General features: G+C 37.7%; 1 protein-coding gene across 2 annotated transcripts in view; it reads right to left on the bottom strand.

Moving 5' to 3' along the window:
• Window positions 1–2,344: 2,344 nt before the first annotated feature.
• Window positions 2,345–25,623, bottom strand: part of LOC145992083 (uncharacterized) — a 61,533-nt gene continuing 38,254 nt past the window's right edge. For both annotated transcript variants that reach the window (XM_083128301.1, XM_083128302.1), the window contains exons 7-10: window positions 22,506–22,735; window positions 18,345–18,561; window positions 10,996–11,182; window positions 2,345–7,125 (exon numbers count right to left, since the gene is read on the bottom strand). In XM_083128301.1, the coding sequence (XP_082984427.1) occupies window positions 5,816–7,125; window positions 10,996–11,182; window positions 18,345–18,561; window positions 22,506–22,735 (1,944 nt within the window). In that variant the 3' untranslated portion in view covers window positions 2,345–5,815. The remainder of the gene's footprint in view (window positions 7,126–10,995; window positions 11,183–18,344; window positions 18,562–22,505; window positions 22,736–25,623) is intronic.

Here is a 25,623-nt window from a genome sequence, read left to right as displayed (position 1 = left end):
TGGTTGCATGAAACGACAAGGGGAACCCCACAAAACTTTCTTAGTGCCATCGATATGAGTGTAAGGAAACTTTCAAACCAATGGGACAAGCGACACGGGATGTTCACACTGTCACACTAGTGACACACACTTCCAGACTGTAAAATAGCATTCATTGCACATGAGGGTCCAAACAGCAAATGACACGTTCATATGGCGTATTCACGTGCTACTTGTTACTTCGGTCGGAAAGCTCCTTGAAGGAAGGGTGCTCAGACTGAAGCGACGTGCTACAGGGGGAGTTCCCAACTAAGTGACAAGTGACATGGTGCCTTCAGTCTATTGGCAAGCGTTCACTGCTAATTGTGCAAACAACAGATAGGCGAGACAACAAACCGCAGATTACAACAACAGATCTAGGCGACACGATAAGCCACACGTGTCGCTTTGTCGCTCAAACTGGGCCATTTCCTCAATAGCTTGCAACATGTTGCTGTGGCTTGTTGTTCGTGCATGCGCGATGCAATGAGTGTCTTGCTTTAGCGAGATTGCGCACCAAAGCGACAAGGGGAACGCAACACTTATCGCTTGAGGATTTCACCAACCGAACGCTGGCCTGTGCTTCCCGTCATGCCGCTAGCCGCTACAATGTGAAATGTTGATCTTGATTGGCTCGTTTCTAAGCAACATATGTCGCTTCGGTATGAAAGCTGACTTGGACCGAAGGACCCGTGTCGCTTTGGTGTGGAATCCTCGTATCGTTTGTTGCGTGTCGCTTTGGTCTAAAATCTCCTTGAGGAAACGGTGCAGGCAGAGCTTGTGTCCCTACAGTTCGAAAGGCTGCATTGATTATGGACTGCTCGCTTCCAAGTGACACTTGTGGTTTGTCGCCTTGGTATGAAATCTGTCTCAGGATACTACTTATAATCTAATAACATAGAAAAATAAAACTCTAGTACACAAACCAACACGTCCGGAATCACATTGCGATGTTTCTTCTTGGGTAACGCATGCTATTTATTTATTAATTTTATTTTACTTTTCTTTCCAAATTAATGTCATTTCGTGACTGCAAATCACTCCACAAATATAACTGTTTCCATCAATTCACTTACCGCCTTTCTAGACAAACAAATCTACACAATATATTCCAAAAACTAATTAAGCCACATTACTTTCATAACAAAATTAGCACCTGGTTCGATCGCACTGCCATCTATGTTTGTCATCCATCTGGGAAACTAGTTTCTTGGGTCGTTTTCCACACTACGTTATTCAAGGCGCTGTAACGTGACGAAAGGTGAACAGTTAGCTAAGGGAGCTGTAGAAGTAAAACAAAATTATACTGCGTATCAGTTGCTAATGTGTGAGAAAAACCTTTCATACTATTTATTTCAATTTTTAACAAGAAAAAGCCTAACATAGGAAATATTTTAGTGCTTTGTGGGAAAAGGATTACTTTTGCCTCACAACAGCCATTTTTTTATACGATTTCTTTTCTTTCGAAGTTGGTAGAAGAAAAGAGAGAAATTTTGTTGTAAACGAGATTCTTGTCAGTTCGTTAGGAACAAATATAGTTGATAATGTCACTTTCCTTTCATGAAAGCCTTCACAATTATTTCTAATGTGCTTTAGATTGTCTACGTAGCCTATGTAAGGTAAAACTGTCAAAGCCGGGAATCGGATTTCTCAAAATTTACAGGAGAAAGTACTTACGGAATTAAGTTTCTGTGTAATTTTGGAAGGTCGTAGAAGTTTTTTTTTTTCTTCACATTTTTCAATGTATATGGCTGCTAATTCATGTATTTTTCTTTAATAATGTCCGACCGATACACGAAAGCTGTTGCTTGCATTTCCATCCATGTACTTGAACCGGATGTTGCGAGCATCTGATGTCATAATCCCCGGTAAGTGTTTCCGAACACAGTTTTTTCACTATATTGCCAACGTAAAGCAACCTAACCTTACTGTGATGGTGCGTGGGGCTATCGTGAATGGTTTTTGGGGCTATTCGTGGATGGTTATATGATCCAGAATGGTTTTTGGGGCTATGCAGGAATTTTTCTGTTAAGGAGATTGAAACACTACTTTGCTGTTTGAAACACAACGCTAGTCAAGATTTGACCGCCATTTTGCGTGTTCAGGAAGCGAGAAAAGAACGAACAATAATTACTTGATATGTCGACAATATATACTAATTTCGTAAGAACATGAAATAAAGTTCAAGTAGCTCTGTTTGATGCTATCCAACAATGGCATGTCCCCAACACGCAGTATGCATTTCTAAAACTGGGAATATGAAAAGATTTCAACAGCTGTTAGTTATTATAATCATTTTAATTCTTATGTATTCACACTTATACATATGTATTTTATATATATGCACTCAAGTTAGTTCCAAACAGTTAACAATGAGATCTGACAAAAATATAATAATTTATATGAAGAGTTTGAAACTTATAAAAATAGTATTTGGAATGCAGCATATTCTGATTGTGAATAATAATAATATTGATAAACCTTTTAATACTGACACAAGATATGTTTTTCTGATTGTTTTTAAGTTGCTTTCATGCATTTTAAAGTTATACATTTGAAGGAACCTTACCTTCTGCTGTCTGTTTTCATGTGCTACTCATTAGATAAAGACAGAAGCACTATTTATATTAGCAAATAACTAATTTTATCCATGGACAACATGGATTTAAATGTTTATTTTTTAATATAAAAGACGTAACTTTATCAACGTCTAAAATTAATCCTGGTGTTTTCAAGCCCTTCTTGAGAAAGTGTGAAAAAGATTGTTATTTGCTTTGCCACATGCATTTTTTATTATCTTGGACTTTAGAGTAGTAACAACTATAAATGGGTAACCAATATTAATAGTTCATATAACAGTTTTTAATATTCACATTAACTTTCACAACACATGCATTATATATTTTATCAATCTCTGATCAGTATCAGAAGGCTGAACATAAATAAGTTAGTACTAACAACTGTTCAGCAAGAAAAAGTAATGAACAAAAAGATAAAAAATGGTTAGACAACATTAAGGATTACAACATAAAAGGGGGGAACCCACTGAAGGAGCCCACCTGCATGCATTCAGGGGTATGCATTTGATGCCCTGGTGTCTATAAATACATACCAGAGCACCAGTTCCCTCTGAATTTTGGTTCACCCGTTTTGCATGTGCTGGATCATTAACGATCGAATAAAATCAACATTTGAACTCTCAAGTGATGAAAGAATATGTGTAAAAATTGCTTTTCCTGCTTGTGGAATGTAAGCCGAATCAAACAGACAAAAAGGCAAGGACTTGCTTAATTTGTGTCCCATATTCACCCACCAGTCGTACTTTTGCTTTTATAACCACATTCACAATTCTTACCCAATCCAAATACAAACATTGATTTTTACAACTATTCCCATTAACTATTTGAAGAATATTTCGACCCTCACAAAGAAAAAAGAATGTATGTAAAATTTTGTTGGGTTTGTGATAATTGTGTAGACCTTCACTATTTTTTTTGTGATGATAGATTGGAATTGGAATTGTATTTTTGGCTCTTGCACAGGAGAGTAGGGACATACGAACCCAATTAGGTTGGTCCATTTGCCATGGCAACAGGAAATTCTTATGGTATACTGCACTGCCAAACTTATCCATCTGAGCAACAGTTTGGGGTCAAAAGCTTGGCCAGGTTTACCAGTTAGCAAACTAACCAATTCTCTGTCTCTCCCAGAGCTGCAAGCGGATGCATGTTGACAGCAGAAGATGCCATTTACGAGTGAGCAACATCTTTTGTTGCACTTGGAAACTGTCACATCTGAAGATGAGAAGTTTAGCTCTGTTCTGTCATTGTGCAGGGTTTACATGTATCCTAGGATTAATTCCCAACAGGTACGTGGGACTTTGAGTTACACATCTGGACTTGGGCTCAGCATAAGGAGAAAAAAGCTGTTTTGTGCAAGGCCTCTTGAGGAACCATGTGAGAACCAAAAACTAAGCAATCCAAGCCCCAGCAAGGCTGTTGACTAGAGTCTCAGCTTGATTCAACTATACATACATAAGGGATCGACCAATATAAACCTTCATTCAATACCAAAAGCTGAATATTCTACCAATCCGAAATACATACACGCTCCATAAAAAAACTGGAATGGTTTATTTGTCTGAAACCATTTGACTGTAATGACCTTAATCTTTAAAAAATAAATTCTTGTTGAATTAACAAAAATCATCAGAACGGTGAGATTGTGCACTTACATTACAATTCTTTACTCTGGATGAAAGGTGATAGAACAACAATTCTAGAGGGACAATACTGTCAGGGCCACTGTTAGGAAACATGAGGCCCTTATATTTTGAGAAGTGAAAATATAAACAACTTCCATAACAAAAGCAATGTTATTTGCTGAATACATGGTTATATGGGACAGTTGGGTAGTTGGCTGGAAATGTGAGCTAAAAAAAAATGGGGAGTGGAACAAAACGAAAAGTGAATGTTTAGTAGTTGCAAGAAGCAAAAAGTTGGAAAGATAGGAACACTAGAATAGGAATTGAAGAAGTCAACAGAGATACAGAGCTTTAAATACCTGGGAACAATGACAGACAAAGCCAGATATAAACAGAAGGCAATTGCATTCAAACTTCTATAAAGAAGTGGCAGAGGAACACAGATGCGTCAATGAAGTGGAAGGAAGTTCAATACCATGGTTCAAAATGAATAATGAAGATAAAAAAATGAAGGTTCTTAATGTAGCAGTAAAGACAAGATACAAAATGTGGAACACAGAGAGGGAATTAATGAAGTGGTACATATGAGAGAAGGGATCAAGAAAGATATGTAAAATGAAAAAGATATAGAAGAAAACTCAGACAAAGAGGAATTACCATATTGTGAAAGGAGTGGGAAATAACGGAGGGAGAAGACTGTTGAGAGAACATTCCAGGATGACAATGATAAAGAAATATTTGATAGGTAAAGTTACTGGTAATTTTACTGGTACATCTACATGAGCTGATACTGATCGAGCAATTAATCTTATCTTCCACTGTATCACATTAATTAACTCAAAATCTTGGACCTGGTCCAAAAATTAACAATCTACCTGTGAAACCTGTCAAAACTTCCATTGACATAACAAACTCCATTATAATCAACGTTTCCAGGTTGAGTAATTAGTCTGTAGTGATATATCTAGTAGTTAATATTACCACGAGAATAAACATAGTCCCAACCCAATGTGCAGCGCAAATTAACAAAATTAGCACTTACAAGGAAGGGGTCCAAGATGTCAGACAAATGACATACAATGTACTTATCTAGTGCATTTGACAGGGAACATCAAATTATACATATTCTCTGTAGCAGCTATGGCACGAAGAATATAAGCCACCAAATTCTGAATTCACAATGAAGCCAAAAGAAACACAACACCCTTCCATTCTACACATGTCAGCCATAGCAGATCAATTTTGCAAGCTGTCTTTGTTTATGAACCCTTCCACCCCCACACACAATATTTTGAGATCTCTGTAATATCTGCTGGGACCCCTCCATTGATAATACATTACAATTTCAACTCTTCTTGTTTGAAATATCAGCAATGAGATTACTTCTTTCCTTGTATCTACAAGGCTTTTAAAATAAATTTCACATCTAATAATTAACCTTTCCTATGAAAAAAACAGAACAATCTAATATATATCACAATGGAAAAAATACTGATGCAGTACTTTTTTCTTTATGGCACAATCCTGTCAACATATGGAAAAATACTTCCATCTGAGCACAAGAGAAAGTACAACAAAAGTGCATGTGTAAAGCTACCAGTTCTGTCTGCTGTATGCATTAGAATTGTCCCATCTAACAGGGCTCCGAGATGATCTCAGACACCCTCCGCTACTTCTCACTGTATTGGGATAATTGTAGTCATCCTCTTTATCTGCCGAAAGAGAACGCCTGGACTGCAATTGATTATCTAGAAAGACATTGAAGGTCTGCCTCTCGGGAGCACTTCTGGAATGATCATACAGTGATTCATTCGATCTATGTGGTTCCATATACCTTTTGCCATATATGTCATCACTTAACGACGATGAACTCCTTCGTGAAATTTCTAATCTTTCTTCGCTGGGAACCCTGGATCGCTTTGCCGTCAAAGTCACTCTTAGGTCGGGCAACTTTGGACTTGCACCCAAGTCTGTGGCTACAGCTGACTCACCCAGATACTTCTTCAACCTTTCGTCAATCAATTTTTCCAGGTGCTCAGTCACTTTTTCAGGTAACACCTCACTTTGAGTTTCTTCCGCACTTTGAGAAGGCCTTCGGCATGCTTCTTCTTCCTGATTCTTACCTTGGTCAATTCCAGCCACTGTCCTCGAAGAAGTCTGCTGTGCCGTGTGCTTGCTCTCATTACCACATCCTCCCTCGATACTTTCAGCATCCCTGATTGGCTGCTGGATTCTTCGAAATAACTCCTCTTGTCTCCTCCTTCCCCTATCCAACAAAGGATACTTCGACACCAACTGCGTGTACACCGAATTGGCAGCAAAGTTTAATTCACCTGACAATGTTTCATTCCAATCCACCTGTTTTGCATTAGGGAACAATGTACGGAATTTATTGTCAATACCAGTTCTGCACTTCTGAATCTCATGGTCAAATAATTGCATAAGAGTATGGACAATTTGATCTTCCTCCCTAACTGGATGTACCAAATTCACATTCTTGTTCTTCGCTTGCTTTTGCAATGTAGTTTGTACTTTCTTGGATATTTCCGGAACAGCTTCCACATTTGTGTTGCCCGTATCTTTCCGACTTCTTGTCGGTGGCACAACAGAGGGACTTTGGTCATTCAGGCTTTGTTGGAGAAAAGATTTTTGACTAGAACGTGAGGAAAGCTTACCACCAATTGTCGTCCGTTCAAAACATACTAACATTTCACACAGTGGAGACAGTGGATACACATCTACTGGGATAACTTTCACTGGCAAAAATGCATCAGTTTCACACTGTCCTGCAATTTGCTGACACATATCCATTGTAATATTCTTAGCCATAAGGGGATCGGGAACTATACATACAATTCTGTTAAGCGTTGGTAATGCCCGAATTCTAGATATGGCTGGTGAATCTGTAATAAAACAAGAAAATTAAAACATACATGTTGAAGACTTACTCTGACAATAACTGTGATACACTAACTCCCTTTTTATTGAATGAAAAATGCAGTAAGTTGAGGAGTACTATCCTATATGAAATTTTGGATAATACAGATACAGAACCCACATAAAATTTACCACTACTCACATATGTCCGAAGAACCATTTCTGAACTAACGTAAGATATCTAAGCATATTCATAGTGCAGAAATAGAATTTTTACACCTTTTTAAATTCTTTTTCCATGCTGAAAATGGTACTGTATTTGTGTTACATGCTCACGTATTGGTTCAAAATAATTATCGGCCAATTTCCCACTTCGTTGCATCACTACATGAAAGATTCTGCCTTATAAAGAGAAACTGTGTTATTAGAAATTCCAGAAAAAAACAGGCTACATTTAAATACTCATAAGACTAATAGGAAGATTTGTACATACAATAATACAATTTTTAAAAACTCACTATGCTTGGGCTAAGGCATGCAAAGTAGCTTTTCAACAAGTGATAGGTAATCATCACATAAAATTACTTTGTCAATCTTATGTGACTTTCTAGGTTTGCAATACAAATTATTCCTAGAAATCTTGGATCAGTAAACCTGCTGGTTTGCAATTACTGACAGATACCAATAAGAGAAGAGATTAATTGATTCCAGTTTTCCAGGTACTTCATAAATAACTTTCCATATCACTCTGTAAGAATTTAACAGTAAGAAATAAGTGTTATGTCTTCAAATTTGCATATAAATAAATGGCCCAAGGTAAAAAAAAAAAAGGTAAAGTGCTCCCCTGTGCTTAGCGCCATGAAGGCGTATAGGGGGTGTGGGGGTAATGCCCCACACTTTCTTGATCCGGTTGTGAGTAGGGGTGATGTGATCAGCATCTCGCCCCTGACTGCCTTTACCCCCCAGGGTTTCCCCCAGGTACCCATGTCATTCGACACTGGGTGGGCACCGGGGCAGCTTCATACGTTAGAAAAGTTCCTGGGTTTTAACCAGCCAGGGATCGAACCCAGGACCTTTAGCATGGTAGTCAGATGCATTACCGACTGAACCACCGCGGCCACAAGATTGTCCAATAATGTTGAAAATACAGGGTGAAAATGATATCAGAAAGCATTTTTATATGAAATATTCCCAAAGCAAGCAGTTGGAAGAAAAAAGTGTAATGGGTTTCCTTGCAAGGAAACCCCACCCCAAAATAACAAGAAATAAATCAATTCATTTCCATGATATTCTAGATTATAAAATGTTTACGTAATGGCCTGACCTTTTCACTACTACCTTGATTTCTAATTTCGTACATTTTAAGGTTAAAAAGACGACAACCAGAGATGGATGACGAATTGATGAAATTGAACAAATGCACAGAAATAACTAGGATTTAAATTCACGGAGCCTGGTTTGATAAGGTACAGGTAAAGTTCCTGTGCCATGAAGGCACATTTAGGGATGTGGGGGTAGAGCCCCATATATTTTCGATCTCTACCATTTTGGAGGTGATGCAATCAGAACCATGCTTTGGCCACCTTTACCCTCCAGGGTTGTTCCCAGGTACCCATTGGTTTGAGACTGGGTAAGACGAAGAGCCACTTTATGTGGGGACAGGACCACAAAAATTCTGACCTTAGATCAGCCACCCTGGGAATCGAACCAGTCTCTCCTGCATGGTTTGATACCATATTATATAAACACTAGCCTTAAGCAAGTGCATGGAAAATTTTAAATGGAATAAATGTAACATTATGAGTAATGAAAGACTATCAGGATAATGACTGTAACAAGATTAAATACAAAAGGACCACAAAAGAAGTGAATAAATAGTCAAGAATGTGGAAAGTAGAGGAGAGGACTGACCTCAAATGAAGAAGAGAGATATACCAGGAGAATCAGGTGGTGAGGATTCATTCCTCATTCCATGAAAGATACAGAAAGCAACAATCATTAACGATGAAGGCGATAAACAATGATAACCATGCTGACATGTTTAAGTGTACGTTAAACTTTAATTGTTTTACACATAAGTTGTGTATATGTATTCTCTTTTCAGTACCCTTAAATGTAGCACTAAATAAAGGTAGAGCAAAGGAGATCTTACCTTACCTTACCGACCTTTAGCTGTCGGAACCCTTTACAGAATGTACTGTTTGGTTTTCAAGTGTGCACTTTCAAATGTGCAATGCTGTACAAAAAATCATAAGACAACTATTTAGTATCAACAGTTTTTTTTTTTTTTCATTATTGATTTAAAGAGAACAACAGGTTTTGTTCTCTCTTGAGAATTGACTGTCTTGACTCCCTATGTAGCACAGTTAGAAGTAAACCTGTTTGTTTTATAATTTAGCATAGATTTTCTGCTATGTTTTGGTTATCATCACAATGAGGATGAGTGATGATTAAATGATGAAGGTGCACTCATAAAGAACATGAATCCCCAGGCTGGGGTTCAAACTGAGGAACTTTGGGGGACAGATTAAAAGTCAACCAGCTAACGTGCTCAGCCAACAAGCTGATGAGAAGTAAATTTAAATCTTACAGAAATTTCTCTTCAACAAGACCCTGGGGTCCCCACAAGAAAACCAAACTGAATAGAAAAATTCTAAAATATAGTACTATTATGAACCTACAGCTGTGAAAAGTTTCTTGTCAAATGTTTGTCTGCTTTGTGACATTTATGTACATTATACACTGAGTGCTCACTAATTTGTGACCACCCCTCCAATCTACAATGGGTGACTTTCACAGCTGACCTTATAATGTGACTACTTTGAGTGATGAGCGTAGATGCAGACACAATGCTACACGTTAGTCAAACAACGCAAGTGGTAATGGGAGGTGGTAAGGATTTAAAGCCCTTCCTAAAGGACATGACTGTGCATGCCCGAGCATTGCGTGCATTGATGACCCAGACAGCGACACTGGTTAAGCATGCCTGTTCTAGGGTACTGAAAGCGTACAGTGTGTGGCAAGAAAATGGGACAATGACCATCAATGGCATACGGAAGGTGACATGAAGGCGTGAGCATTGAGTACAACGGTTCGAAAAAGCTGAATGTGCCATCAGCACCCAAAAATTACGGGACCTATACAACCGTGGATGCATAACACCCATAGCCTACACAATGGTGAAGCGCATGGTGGCATGAAGTTCCACGGCAGACGACCCACTCATCAGACACTCTTGACAAAATGTCACAACCAACTTCATCTTGCATGGGTGTACGAGCATGCTGATTGGAAGATGGTGTGTTGGTCCAACAAAGGTTATTGCTACATAATGCCAACAGGCTATGGACCCTTGCTGCATGGTGAGTGCTATCCAGGCTGGTGGAGGCATGTGTCTGTTGGCATGGATTGGGACCACTAGTGTGCATGGACCACTAGTGTGCATGGACCACTGTGTGACATCTGCTGTGTGAGTTGTTAGGGTAATACGTGTACACCACACGTTTATTTGCATGGGGATGGCATGACAATGCACGATGCCACCGAGGATTGTACTTGACTGGGTAGAGGAGATGCACCATATGAACTGACGTCCTAACTTCTCTGATTTGAACCCCATACAGAATCTATGGGATATTATGAAATGGACACTTCACACCAAGAATGCTTCACAAACCCCCCATCTGCTTGTTATGGGCTGCCATCAGCGATATATGGTGTTAGATCCCCATGGATATATATCAGCTCCTGGTGACTTCCCTACCATGATGCATCCGGGTTATCCTGCATGGTAAGGTGGATGAACGAAGTATTAGGTAGGTGGTCACAATTTAATGATCACTGAATGTTCATACACTTAACCAGATACAGAACTGTAGTAAACTTTATTTACTTACACTTCGATGGACAATGAAGTACAACAAGATTATCATATGCCATTTCCTTTAGATGTTTAATCACTGTTTCAAGATGAAAACCCAAGTTGAAAATGCGACAGTTGAGGATGCAATTCTCCCGTGCATTGATTCTTGTTTCTTTAGTTGCCTCTTCCCCAGGGTTATAAGAAAGAACTTGCTTGCAATGCTGGAAATAGAATAAAAATAATCACAATATTATTGTTGTCCCATCTACCTTCAACATGTACAACATAGTATTTAGTCTAATATTCAGCTTGCTTCAGAAAAAGGCAAGTTAATTCTTGTTTGTTGCTTAAATTCTTAAAATTTTAGTGATGGCAAATTGCATCTAAACATGTGCATTGGTATTTTGGTTTGGATTATTTTAGTTCTCTTCTCTACCTAGAGTTACCAGACCACTCTCAGAAAAATAGTAGAACACACTGTTCTTTAACCCTCCCCCCTCTGTGTCCTCATAGTAGTACAAATGTCCCGTGTGCGGCACTCGGTGCCATCCTATCAAAACCAACATTATTTACATGAATTATTGCAAATCTATGTTGAATTACACAAGCACTTACTGGAAATCAGGCGAAATATATATGAATGCAAATATGTCCATTTCGTACATTTTTAGTAGCTATTAAAGGAAATAAAACTAAGGAAAATGAGAGAAAGTGTCTCACAGAATTACGAGCTTAGACTCTCGAACCAAATGCACCAAAATATTATTCTAAAAATAATTAAAACTTTGCCATATAAATGAAGGAACTAAAAAAATGAACTCAACATTCACAAAATTTTCAATGTATTTTTGAAAAAGAATTGAAATCATACAACTTATATGGGCTTAGAAAGGAACTATTTGTTCCGAAATTCTGTCAAAATCTTACTGACTTGCAGAAAAAGCAATCAAATGTAGAAGACACAACTCGAAGAAACTTGCAAAATATTTTTAAAATGTTCAAATCTCAGTATGCTTCTTCTACTCTTACGAGATATATGTAAGAAAAGACATACTGACTCAAATAAAAGGAACCACATGTCACTTTTCAATATCGTTATTTTGACACCTCTGACAATGGTTTCTGCATGCAAATAATTTGCATTCAGGACAACGTAACGTCATTTTATTCCTGCAAAATTCATGAATGCCAGTAAAAAGGCATGAACGCCTCTGTTTTCGTGGGAATACAGAGTTGAAAACTGCATATAGTTGTCTGCAGTCATCTTTCTACATGGTTCTCTTTGGTGTCTTTTCTTTAATTATACAAACAAAAAAAAAATCTTGATTAATGCAGAGAAAAATAAATAAGTAACTATGAAAATATAACATAGTCCACATGTCCCTCAGTTAGAGGTTTTTTTGTCCACTTTATGCAGAGATAGGCTAATCGGAACTGGACCTATTGTTTAAAGTGGGATTTAAACCTCTGTGTGGGTGTTGAACCCAGGGACCTGTTAGAATTTAATAGAGTACATACATGCTTTATTTACACATATGCATAGTGCAAACTGAACATCGTACTTATCAGCTGCCTCGTAATTTTTGTCCCCTGATTCTGAGTAATGGAGTTCACAGTTATATCATGACATCCCACTAGAGCAGGCATGTCAAACTCAAAATCTGAACTGGGCCAAATAGTCAGTAGTGTTCGATAGGGTGGGCCGCAAGTAAAAATTTAATTATTTCTTTAATACTTTATTTTAAAGAATGACTAACATAACACTTAATAAAGTATATTGAACATTCATTGAAACTTGATCATTGCTTCTTGCCTGACAGCTGGCATCTTTTTTCTGCCACCAACTTATCAATATCAGGAGACATCTTATTTAAGGCAGCTACTTTCAGAACACAGCTAAGATGAACGTCTGATAATCTGGATCTCGTTGATGACTTGTTTCCTTTCACGAGTGAGAAAAGTTTTTCACACTGGTAATGGCTACCAAACATGGAAATTATTTCACACGCAAATTTGCAGGTTTCTGGAAAACGTGCAGGCAAGTACTTGTAAAAGTCAGGGATACCCACTTCACTGTACTTTTGTTTCAAAGTTGAGTAGCACTGAATTTCAATTACTTCCATCTGCAAATGTGCTGCCACTTTTTCTACATCAGTCGTAAACAAGGAGATCTTGTTTTCGAAAGAACGAACATCGTGGAACCTTTTCCCGAATTCAGTATTCAAAATCTGAATTTTTTCAGCGTACTTTTTGTAAAAAACAGGGTCCTTTGAACTTGATCTGTATTTAAAACAAGTTGGAAAGTGTGTCAAGTCTTCGTTTCTTAACTGTTTTTCCCAAAGCAATAACTTACGCACGAATGTTTTGACTTGATCATTCATGTTGGTGATTAATTGATCTTTTCCTTGCAGTTTCAAATTTAAATCTGACAAGTGTTTCGTTATATCAACAAGAAAGGAAAGATCTTGTAACCACGTTGGTTGCGAAAAAAGGCTGGTGTCTTGTTCTTTCATTTCCAAAAATTGACATATTTCATCTTTCAAGTTCCAGAATCTTTCAAGAACCATAGAACACGATAGCCAGCGCACTTCTGTGTAGTAGGGCACTCCAGAATATTCGCTTTCTAAATCTGATAAGAAAGCAGAAAATTGTCGCTGGTTTAAGCCACGGGATCTTATGAAGTTGATAGCTTCTTTCACAGGCTTCATCACACTTTCCATGTTGATTACTTTTGAACACAAGACCTCTTGATGAATGATGCAATGCACATGATGGAACATGTGTTTATCGCAGGTTTCACGAAATTCGTTTTGCAGTTTTGTCACAAAACCATTGTTTTTTCCCGTCATTGAAGGGGCACCATCTGTAGCTACACAGGATAACTTTGACAGAGGTAAATCATACTTCCGCAGAAGTTCACGAGCAGCAATAAATATATCCTCACCGGTAGTAGTGACATGCAACAGTACAATGTCCAATAGCTCCTCGAAAATGTTGAACTCCTCATCACAAGCACGAAGAAACACAGCTAAGTGAGCTACACCATTGATGTCTGTACTCTCATCACAAGCGATGGAATAAGCAATGAAATTTGACACTTTTCTTTTAATTTGATCACTCAAATCACAGGCCAGTTCGGTTACTCTTTCAGCAACCGTGTTGCGGGATAGTGAAATGCCTTGAAAAGCTTTTACACTTGCGGGATTAACTATTTCAGCAGCTTTTACCAAGCACCGTTTAATAAACTCGCCTTCGGCAAAAGGTTTTGAGTGTTTAGCTACCAACTCCGACAATGCGTAGCTAGCGCGTACCGCAGCTTCACTTTATTGAGCTAGTCTAGTAAACATACCTTGTTGTTGTTTTAATCCTGCCTTCAACTCTCTCAGCTTGTCTTGCCTCATTAATCCGTCGTATTGGTTGTATGTAGCTCTGTGTTGCTCATAATGACGTTTGACATTATATAACTTCGGTACAGTAATGGTTGATCTGCACACCAAGCAAACAATTTTATCTTTCACTTCACAACAAAAGTACTCCAACTCCCATTTCTCTTGAAAACTACGATGTTCATCAGAAATTTTTCGTTTACTACCACTTGGTTTCGACAAAGACATTGTTGGTAGCACAAACAAAGCAACCCGAATAGACTGCTAGACCCGAACTTCTTGGAAAATGGAACCGACAGAGGGTAAAAAAGATGCGGGAGAGGCAAGGGAGGGGTGAGTCGTGCAGACTATAAGATGCGGTAATAGGTTTTCGGGCGAAGGCAGCTTGTTCCCCTTTCCCTTCAACCCTCCCCTCATTCTAGATTCCGGAGGGAAAACTGCACAGGCAGACGACTTAGCCTTGGACTCTGAACAACTGGCAATCACTACATTCGTCAACCACCCCAATAATGCAACACAACCGCCTTTTTTCACCTACCGATGGGTATATCCTGTCCAAGAGGAAAACGTGTGAAATTTCACATCGTGGTATATAACAACACAGATATTTTAGCAACTGCTACATCTGAAGGTTCTACTACTTAAAAACAGGTAATAGCAAAGGGGCCGCACAAAAATATATCGCGGGCCGCGTGTTTGACATGCCTGCACTAGAGAATGCATAGCAGAAGACATTTTGGAAACCAGCCAATTGTTGAGGATTATTATGTAGTTTATGCTGTGTGGTTATGACAACAGATCGCCATATCAATTGTAAAAAAACAAAATTATAATGATAAAAATAATCGTATGGATTATGTTACTTTTTTTTGGGGTATTGAAAGTTTTTGATGAAGGGTAAGTCCATTTAGTTTGCCTGATTTCGACATATGTCCTCAGTGCGTGGACTACAAACTTCAAGAGATCATCACTAGATGTCTCGAGGAGTCCAAACAGCTGATGCTGCAGCAAAAGTGGAGGGAAAAGGTTCGACGCAGTAGAATGGTCGCCTGATGTTGTAGGCGAAGTGGAGCCTCTAGTTTTTGTGTTTTTTTAGCATCGTCTGGTCAACGAAAGTTCTTTCAACCAGACTGTTACCATCACGGGTCCTATTTGCCAAGTTCCTGTGACATAAAGGTGGGCCAAGAATACCAGTCGCCATGCTAGCCAGCTTTCAAGGGAAGTAAGTATTCCTCTATTTGCACGCCGACACCTGGATCCACATTTGGAAGGTAGTCTGAAACGATCTTGGGAATGTCGCAATAAGTTGCAATCTGACTATAGTAGCGTAGTTCAGATTTTCAAGTGAACTTTGGTGCAAGTTGGCTGAGGTCAACATAAAACGATGCACATAATGCATGAATAAGAACAAAATGGGTGACCCCTCCATCTTCAAAAAATAAGGATTTGTCGTGATATGATCCAGTTAAATAGATTTTCGAGTGTCATAAAAGTATGCATAACCAAGAATAAGATAATTCAGAGTTAATTTCGAGGAGAAATTATTAAAAATTTTGAGGTGAAGAGTTGCATATGTATATCAGGTAATGCCAGGAGGTAGAGTTCCCTCAGCGTAGTGAATTGGCAACCTCATTCCTGCAGATAAATTGATGTCTGGATTTCTTGATATTATAGATTGGAAATCTAACCAAGTCTTTCATATTTGCCTGTAATGCAAATCAGTTTAATACATGTACACACTTCGTCGTATTATTTTCTGATGTGTTCAATAATGAACACTGTTCATGATGTGGCAATATACTTGTAAATAGCTTTGTATGTGCTGCACTAGTTGTGTTTGAACGATTTGATAAGCTCAAGCATTGGTATGCTACAGTGCAAGACTGTTTAGAGGTAATGTAACTTAATTAGTATGACAGTAAATCTGATGATAAAGTTGATGTGGTGCACCGGCAAGTCATAAATTTTCGATGGAAAGAGTAATTGCGTTTGCATAAAATTCCTTGTCATAAACCTTATTTGAGTCTGAGTAGAATAACGTTTGGGAAAAAAAATGTCACGTGACAATTATTAGCTCATCATACACTCAAGTGCAATAACTTGAGAACATTTCAATGTAGCAATGCATATTATCATATGTCATATAAATTGGAAAATATGTCATGAAAAATTACAAATATGTCATAAAAATGCAGAAATATTCCCAGTAAAGTAAAAAAAATATGTACAACAGTACTCTCGAATTTCTCCCATACCCGATAGAGTAGAGTAGTGGCTGTAATGTACCGAATGTTATTTTTACTTTTGACTGATTTTTGTGAAAAGCGAAAAAGGCAAACAAATGAGAACGAAACTTCTTTACTTCCCGTGCAATAATGAGAGCTAACATTTTTCCTCAATAATGTTTGCATGGCTTTCAATTGTCGGCGGGATAAAAAAAGTGGGGTATTATTGTTCTGTACTAAGAAAAGACGGCATCTTTCTTCCTCCGTAATTTCCATATCCTGCCGTCGACAATGTGAACTATCCGTTGTGCTAAACCAAGAAAAATTATGAAATAACCGATTATGTGCGAATTACGAAATTATACAGAAATATGTCTTATTACAACATAATTGAAGAAATATGTTGTAAAAATGCGAAATTGGTGAAATATGTCAAAATATGCTTTGTCAAGTTTGTCTATTTCAGCTGATTTTCATCAGATATATAAAGATCTCACCCCAATATTAGATCTGAAGCCAAATGAAAAATATGATATAACATAAAGTCCCGGGCCCTATTCATTACAATGAAAATAAGTGAATTGTGAAGTTTGTCATAATAATATTTTCTCTCTCTTCCATAACGGATTTTGTAATTGCAGGTAAAGAATGCAGCCAGTTTATAAATTTCAGCAATAAATATTTCCTGGGACATGTTACGAGGATCATGGTGCAAAAAAATGTACAACCAGGGTGTCTACAATTTCGTCAAAATAAAATTCCCGACTCTTCCAGGTTTTCCAGACCAATAAACAAAATTTTCCAGACCAAGGCCATTAGCGCAATTTATGTATTTAAACATGGGTATAAAAAGGTCACTATATTTTAGCTAACAACATGCTTAGAATCCCACTCAATTAAGTTTCTAGGATATTCACTTCATACACGATTGATTGATTTGATATATTTTACTTCGCTTTTTGTGCCATTTTCTGGCTAATTTGTGAAGATGGGGATGAGTGATGATATGATGAAATTGATGAATTGACACTCGCAAACATCCATGCCCAGGCCAAGATTTGAAACCAGGACCCCTGGCGTCATAGTGCAATGTGCTAACCACTCCGCCACGGGGGCTGGCTCACTTCACCCATAAAAGTAACATCAAGAACTGTTGGGAAGGGGCATCAGGGGTGAGCTTTTACATATTGACTTATGGTAAACACAGAGAGTACTTAATACACAATTTCTTCTGTAACTACCGGTAATACATCGAACTGAAGTATAATGAGTCCACAACAAATTTATAATTCCTTGCTTATCCTTTTCCTTTGTTCAAAAATCTACTTTTAGTGGACTACTACAAAAAAAAAAGTTGATTTTTACAGAAAAAAAGTAAATCCCCCGACTTTTCCAGGATTTTCACACTGATATACACCCTGATAACTCAAGCTGAAATTTCCCTGAATGAAAATTCCTTAAAATTTCCATGACTACAAAAATTTCTTTATTACTCCAGATTTTACACATTCTATCAGTTATAACTACTGTATAGGGGCTTCACCAATGGTAACATCATCTTGTAATCAAGGGATCCCAGGTTCGATACCTGGTGGAGGCACATAGTGGTTGAGATCCGAGTATCAATTGTAGGTCCAGTCGCCATTAGCCCATCTGTGAATAAAGTAGGCTTAAAATGTGAACAATAACTACCGTATCCTACATATATTGGCATTGGTAGAAAATGGTAATATAAATGATTTATACCATTCAGAAATGTAACTTGTACTTACATCAGCAAGCATTAGTCCCCAGATGTCTGCTGCAGCCCCTATACATAACAAGAGAGTACCATTGGTGGGCTGCACACAACTCTTAAGTACTGTACAAAAGGTTTCTGCTGCTGGAGCACATATTTCGAACATAGATTTAGGAGATACATTGAATTTCTTTCCGCAAATGGTCTCTTTAAGGCAGTCTTTTCCCATGAGCTGCTCTAAAGTATTCATTCTGAAAATAACATGAACAAGGTGAGATACTACATAAATTCATAGCATCAACAGGGTCTATTCTACACAACTTAGATCTTTGTTCCACATGGAAAATTGAAGTGCATCCCATTTTGCTTCTCCAGGCATGTGCTAGGCAGCAAAAACCAATTGCCTTTTAAATTTCCATATGGAACAAAGAATAAGTTATGCAAAAGAGATTATCTTCTTCCATGTACTTGTTAAACCAATATTTACACATAATATCAACTTGGTTAAATTTCACTTCTAACATAAAAAGAAGCACCAAACTCATGCTACTTGCAACATCTATTTCAAGGCTCTCACATAATTTTTTTTTCTCAAGAAGGGGAGGGGGGATATGTACAGGGTGGCTACAAACAAGCAGAAATGAAATTCCCTGATTTTTCCAGGACAAAATTTACATTTTTCCTGATAATTATAGACTAAATAAAATAAGTAAAATAAATTACTACTGATATTCTTGTTTTATTTATGCCTGCCCGACCCTGTGGCTGAGTGGTTAGCACATCGCGCTGCAATGCCAAGGGTCCCGGGTTCGAATCCCGGTCGGGCTTGGTTGTTTGTGAATGTCCATTCATCAATTTCATCATTTCATCACTCATCCCCATCTTCGCAAATTAGCCAAGAGGCACAAAACGCGAAGTAAAATATACTAAATCAATCAATCAATCAATTATTTATGCCTAATCGGCAGGGATCTTCATTTTTCGTTAATTCTTTCTAAATTGGTGCCATTCTCCCCCCCCCCCTTCCCATTCACATTTTCATTTCAGTGCATTTCTGGCATATACCTAAATTTATACTTTCATGGTGTTTTTAAAGTACTGTTTCAAATTTTAGGTCTTATGGGCTATGCCTCTTTGTGAGAGTTTGATACCTTGGAAGTTATTTTGGGAAAGTTATTTTCCATACCGCTTTTTAATTTTAAGGTAAGGGTTTTAGATAAGTGGATTTTTCCAGATATATAATAAAGGGTGTATAATGGCCATACTTGGCAGCGCACCCACAAATTCTAAATATATCAATTAATCTCACATGACAGATACCGATATATTATGGCACCAAAAATTGGCATTATCTTTTTTCTATTTACTTTTTAGTGTTATATTTACCAAAATTTGTGTTTTTATTTCAGAACATTTGCCTGCCAAATATACATTTTGACTGTGCTTTTTAAACTATCATTTACTTCTTCTGTGCTTTTAAACTATCATTTTCAATTGTAGGTCACATTGTATACGTATTTTCGCTCTACGAATGCCGATGTTACGACTCCCCTGTGGCGGTAGGTGAGCACTCAATCCCTGCCAAAATCACACCACTTAGCTCGGTAATTCAAAATACTTCTTACGCCACAAATACTGATGATGCGGCTCCCGTGTGACGGTAGATACGCACTCGATCTCCTGTCAGAACCCCGCCACTTTGCTCTGTAGTGCAAATTGTTGAGATAGAAGTTAAAAAATTGTGGGAAATATGTGATTTAATGTGTATATCGGAATTTTTCCATTTATAACATGCATTGTAGTTTTTTATTGGATAAAAATGTTGGAAAACTTGCACGTTCTACACACACAAATATGGCACATTTTGTTTCTATAAGCCTAAAAATATACAAGAATGTTAGATTTCAAGGTATTTTTTATTGTTTAAGTACAGTTTTTAAAATTGGTGAAAAATGCCAACATTTCACATTTTATGCCATATTCGTGTTATTTCACTATTTTGAAGGCCGGGAAACGTGTCCAGACATCTCTGCACATTCATAAACACTACTTCGTAGCAATTAACATTTTACACTGTTATCAAGTTTGCAAAAAATCAAGGTCCCTGCTAATTGGAACTTATTTTCTGGATGTCCCTCATATAAATCAGTAGATGAAATTTGAAAATTTAGCATGGCTGGCAGAGAAACGTCAATTACCGAAGAAAGTGATATGCTTTTAGGACTGAATGATTTGTGTAATTATAATATTAAAATATTTACATATTTATTATTAGTATTTTATTTCATAACATTGCACATTAACTTAACTCAGTGACAGATTAATATCCATCTCTCATGAGTTTTAACAGACAGGACAGAGGGGGTTGTTAATTGTAATATGAATGTTGCAGAAAACTTGAGGTTGGGAGCATGCGCTTGTCAAATTTTTATAACGTTTACCAATGCAGATTTCGGTTTCATCTTTTTGTGATACTATTCAACATATATATATTTTGATTTGTTGGATTCTTCTTGATATCGAAGAATAGTTCAATGTCATTGTAATAATAATAATAACTTGTGCAAAACCAGTATTAAGCCAAGGGGAAGAAGAAAACCTTTGTAGGGATTGCTACATTAAATAAGGTTAAGTGAACCAGAAGAGTAATAAAATTCCAGCAGCATATTTGCAGTTGTGCAGCAGACTAAGGCTCCGTTTATGCATGTGATTTTTGTTGGATTTTCCATGTGACAAAAGTCGTAAACAACAACAAATGTCGTACTGGAACATCCAAGATACATAGGATTCATATGAGCGCAATGCATGCAATTCTTGTCGGATGTTGCAGAATGACAAATATGGAACTGCTACGTTCGACATAAATCGCATGCTTAAACAGAGCCAAAAAGTTTGTTCAATGAAATGTGGTACCACAGCAGACCAACTTTCATGTACAGGGCTCTGTTTATGCATGCCATTTTCGTCAAATGTTGCAGTCCGAAGACATCCAAAAACAATCAATTCCATGAGTGCCATGCATGCGATATTTGTCACATGTTGTAGTGAGACATTTTGTCGAAGTTCAAATAGTTGGATGGTGATATCCGACAAAAATCATATGCATCAACTGAGCCTAAAATGTTCATCTGAAAAATGCTGTACCACGACATTTGACAAATTACAGGGTTGCATAGTGGTCTTATTTGTTTCCATGTTCCTTCAGAATGTCTGACAAAATGCCGAACTACAACGTCCAACAACTATCAGACGGTGCCACAGTGGTATGCCCCCCCCCCCCTTCATCCCCTCTATTTGCTGACAGTACTGTCCCCTTATTACTTCCATCCAGACAAGAAAAAGTGATAATTCAATGCATTTTTCATGTAATATTTACAAGCTTATAATTTTTTCTGCCCCTCCGGAAATCTCACCCCCATCACCTCCCATCACTAGTTTCTGGCCCTGTAATTGTGTTGTGCATAAAACAGACCTAAAAGTTGATGCTCAGACTTAGCAACAAGACTTCCTGTTCCTATGTAATGCTTCAATGCTTCATAACGACATCTTTCAGAGCAAACACCTGGCACATAAAAAAAGTCAATCAAGACAAAATTCCCTGATTTTTTTGGACCCCTTATATTCACTGACTTTTCCCGGTTTTCCAGGTCTGTCGCCATCCTGATGTAGGATGCCATTCTCATAAAGCTTCCTCCAATTAAGATAATATGCATAGCCACTACATTTTCTCCATGTTGATCTATCTATACAAGTATCCCTCCACCTTTCCCCAAAGTGGGCAAACAAGACCTGGAAAGCTATAAATATCCACTTCGATCAGCATGGGGAGGGGGGAGGGCAGTGTAAATTTAATACATTTTCCTGCATTTCAAGTTTCAGCTTGGTCCTTTGAAAAATGTAAAATCTAGGTTCCATTGTATATTGCTTTGTAATTCAAGTATGTCATGCATTCCTATGAATACTAATGAACAAAAAAGAAAGAACTGAAATATCAGTTGCAGTTTTCAACAATTAGTTGCTGACATGACGCTGGGAAAACCATTCCCCATCCATCCTTAACGAGTTTATAGGCAGCGGGAGGACCTAATCCCATCAGACCACTAAAGATTAAGCCAACTACCTACATTTATTCAACACATACTGGTAAGTTAACACTTGCTACATGAGGATATAATAGAAATAAGTAAGAAAATACCTTCCTTGTTTCACAAAAAAGAGTGATGCCACTTTCAGGTGCTGTAAAACTTTCCTCTCAAAAAAGAACTCTGTTATTATTTTCTTGGCATTATCAATAACACTTGTTGCATTATGTGGTTTCATTTTTACTACAATCATCAACTCTCCAGATTGGCACGTCCTGAGGGTAACTTTATCCCACAGCAAGCTGCCTAATGAAGAATCTTGGAGAATAATTTCCTCAAATAACTGCAACAGAAACAACAATTCATAGCATGTTTATTAAAATCAAGAAAGAAAAATTCCTGAAAAAGGAAAAGTTCAAGTGGAACTAAGTTTGCAGTGCAAAACACTATAAACTAGGAATGGGATATATTAATTAGTACTTTGTTTGCAGTGGCGGTGCAAGGATTAATCATCTGGGGGTGTGAAATAAATTTTAGTGGGTTGATGTTGAAAACAAAGAAAGCATGAAATATGCATGCGTGTTATATCAGAGGCCCAACCATGAATTTGTGTGAGTGTGTGTGTGTGAGGGTGGGGGGCAAGCAGCAGGATAAACGTGCCAATAATAATAATAATGGTGGTGGTGGTTGTGGTAGTAGTAGGAAGAGGAGGAGGAGCAAAAGTAGTATCAAATATGTTATTATCCTCGTAAATCACGCAAAAAGGGGAGAAGTCTGTGGTAAAACATTTGTGTTGGACAAACGATTTGAAATATTTTTTCAACACGTTCAATTTCACATTCCTAATAATTGTAAACAAGCACGCAAACTGTATTTTTGAAAGAGAAAATCTTTGACAAATATAATTATTTTTGTACATATGACACGTATAACTTTCATGTACAACATGTTTTACACATTCGCAACACGGAGCGACGTAAAAAAATAAATATGCAACATGGAGAGACATAAAAAATAAGAAAATACATATGCAACATGTTAACACTAAATCGTTTACGTATTCAAAGTTTCTTAAATACACATATATGTATATATATCATATTATTTAAATGTATTACATAATCAATTCATCCACCTCAGAACAAACCAACAGCAAAAATGATATAAATCTCCCAAATGTGCGAGCTCCTTTTCATCCAAACATTTGTTCATGCATTAAAGACAAAACTGTGTAGCAGTAACAGTCTGAAGTACATAGTTGTCTTACTTCTCTCTCTTGTAATTTACAAAGCATTACAGAAAAGAATGATATTGCTTGAGATTTAGATTGTTCGCCGCCCCGTAGATACGGTTCTGAACTTTTACAAATTTTCTAAAAAATATTACGAAATGTATTTTTATTTGCATAAAATTTGAAATCGAAGATGGCAATTTCTTCTCTGCCCCCCCACCCCCACCCCTCTGCAGGTGCCCATGGCCATCTTGAAGAAAAATTAAAGAAATGCATGAAAACTAATTCCATATTGAGTATAATTTTGTCCTACTCTTAGATTCTGCTAGCCTTGCTTTCTTTTACTTCCATGTTTGCCCCCCATAGAATTGATTTCCGACCAATGTTGGCATGGGGGGTAATGCCCCCAACCCCCTGTGGTTGCGCCACTGACTATCTTCAGTCTGCCTCAGATGCTGTGGTGTCAGGACAAAATGTGAAGTGCACGGCAACTTCACCATTGTTAAAATTCCCTTCTGCTGCACTATCCTCCATCAGCGAACTGTAACATTTCATCACAAACTTTGGGCTCCTTTGACAAAGTTTGAAATGGTACTTTACTAAACATGTTACGTGGAACATATAGAGCATACTAACAGGTAAACTACCAGTCACGATACAACTTGCGTTAAATAATTTCCCGAGCACGACCTGATGATATCTCAAAACTATCTTGAAATTTTTGTTCCAGTGCGACTTGAAGAAAAGAGGAACAACAAGTAGGTGGAAAATAAAATCATTTAACAACAATGCCAAAAAAAGAACTCACTGAGCTGCAGGCAAATATCGAAAAACACAAACAGGCCACTTAAAAGAAGAAATAATTCTTAATAACAATGCTGACTGCCGACAGTACAGGAAAATATATGCAGTTTCTCTTTCAATGCTTGGCTGTTGTATACAATAACAGCGGTCTCACTATAATACCTAACATTCAGGAACTCAATTTGACTACGGCATATGACACTACAAGAGTTAATGTTTTCAACATAGGTTTTGAATAGGGGGTGCTGAAGGGGGTACAGAAGAAAATTAGGGGGTGTCCAAGCACCCATTCATGCGCCACCCCAGTTTGTTTGTACAGTGTGTTTTAAAAGTCCTGCAGGATTCTACAAACCTATAACTTCAAAGTAATAGGTTTATTGATTTGGTTTGGTTTGATTTGGTGTTTTAAGTCCACTTTATGCACAGTAAGGCTAATCGGGACTGGACCTACAGTTTAAAGTGGGATCCGAACCACTTGTGCCTTCACCGGGTATCGAACCCGGGACCCCTTGATTACAAGGCAATGACGCTACCACTGCGCCATGGAGAGGCCCACTAATAGGTTTATTACAACAAAATATTGTTTGTTACACAGAGGAAACTTTAAAATTAATGTTTGATGTGGTTTGGTTCATTGGCAGATCTCCAGCTGGACACCATTCACGTCCAAACACTCTTGCAATCTTCGTTTGAATCCAAGAATTGCATTCTGATGGTGCTCGTCCGGAATGTTGTCTTATTACTACATGGTAAATCTGCTTCGCTTCCCCTAGCCTTAAACTTTCCGTACCATCTCTGGATGCTTGTCTCCGCGGGAGATGTTTTTCCAAATATTGTTTGGAACCTTCTCCACACCCATACACAAGATTTAACTCTGTAAACCATAACACACACTGAGTTTTTTCCTGTATCGATGTCATCTTGGAATCAGGCGATTGCGTAATCAACTGCACACGTGTCATTCAGCAGTGCGAACAAAACAAAATTTTAAAATTTCCTGTGAAAGAAAAATAAAAAAAATCATTGTAATAAACATGAAACTTTAAAGTTATAACTATTTAGAATCCTGTAGAACTTTTAAAACACACTGTATTGGACAGAAAAAGCATATTAGTAGGTTTTAACCTTTAGGAGCCCATTCGTCTCGATCGAGATGCACTCATGTAACCCTCGGGGGCCCGATAGTCTCGATCGAG

Source organism: Lepisma saccharinum, chromosome 9 (assembly GCF_977018435.1).
Source record: "Lepisma saccharinum chromosome 9, izLepSacc3.1, whole genome shotgun sequence".
NCBI classification, from domain to species: domain Eukaryota; kingdom Metazoa; phylum Arthropoda; class Insecta; order Zygentoma; family Lepismatidae; genus Lepisma; species Lepisma saccharinum.
This window is presented reverse-complemented; position numbering and strand designations above follow the sequence as displayed.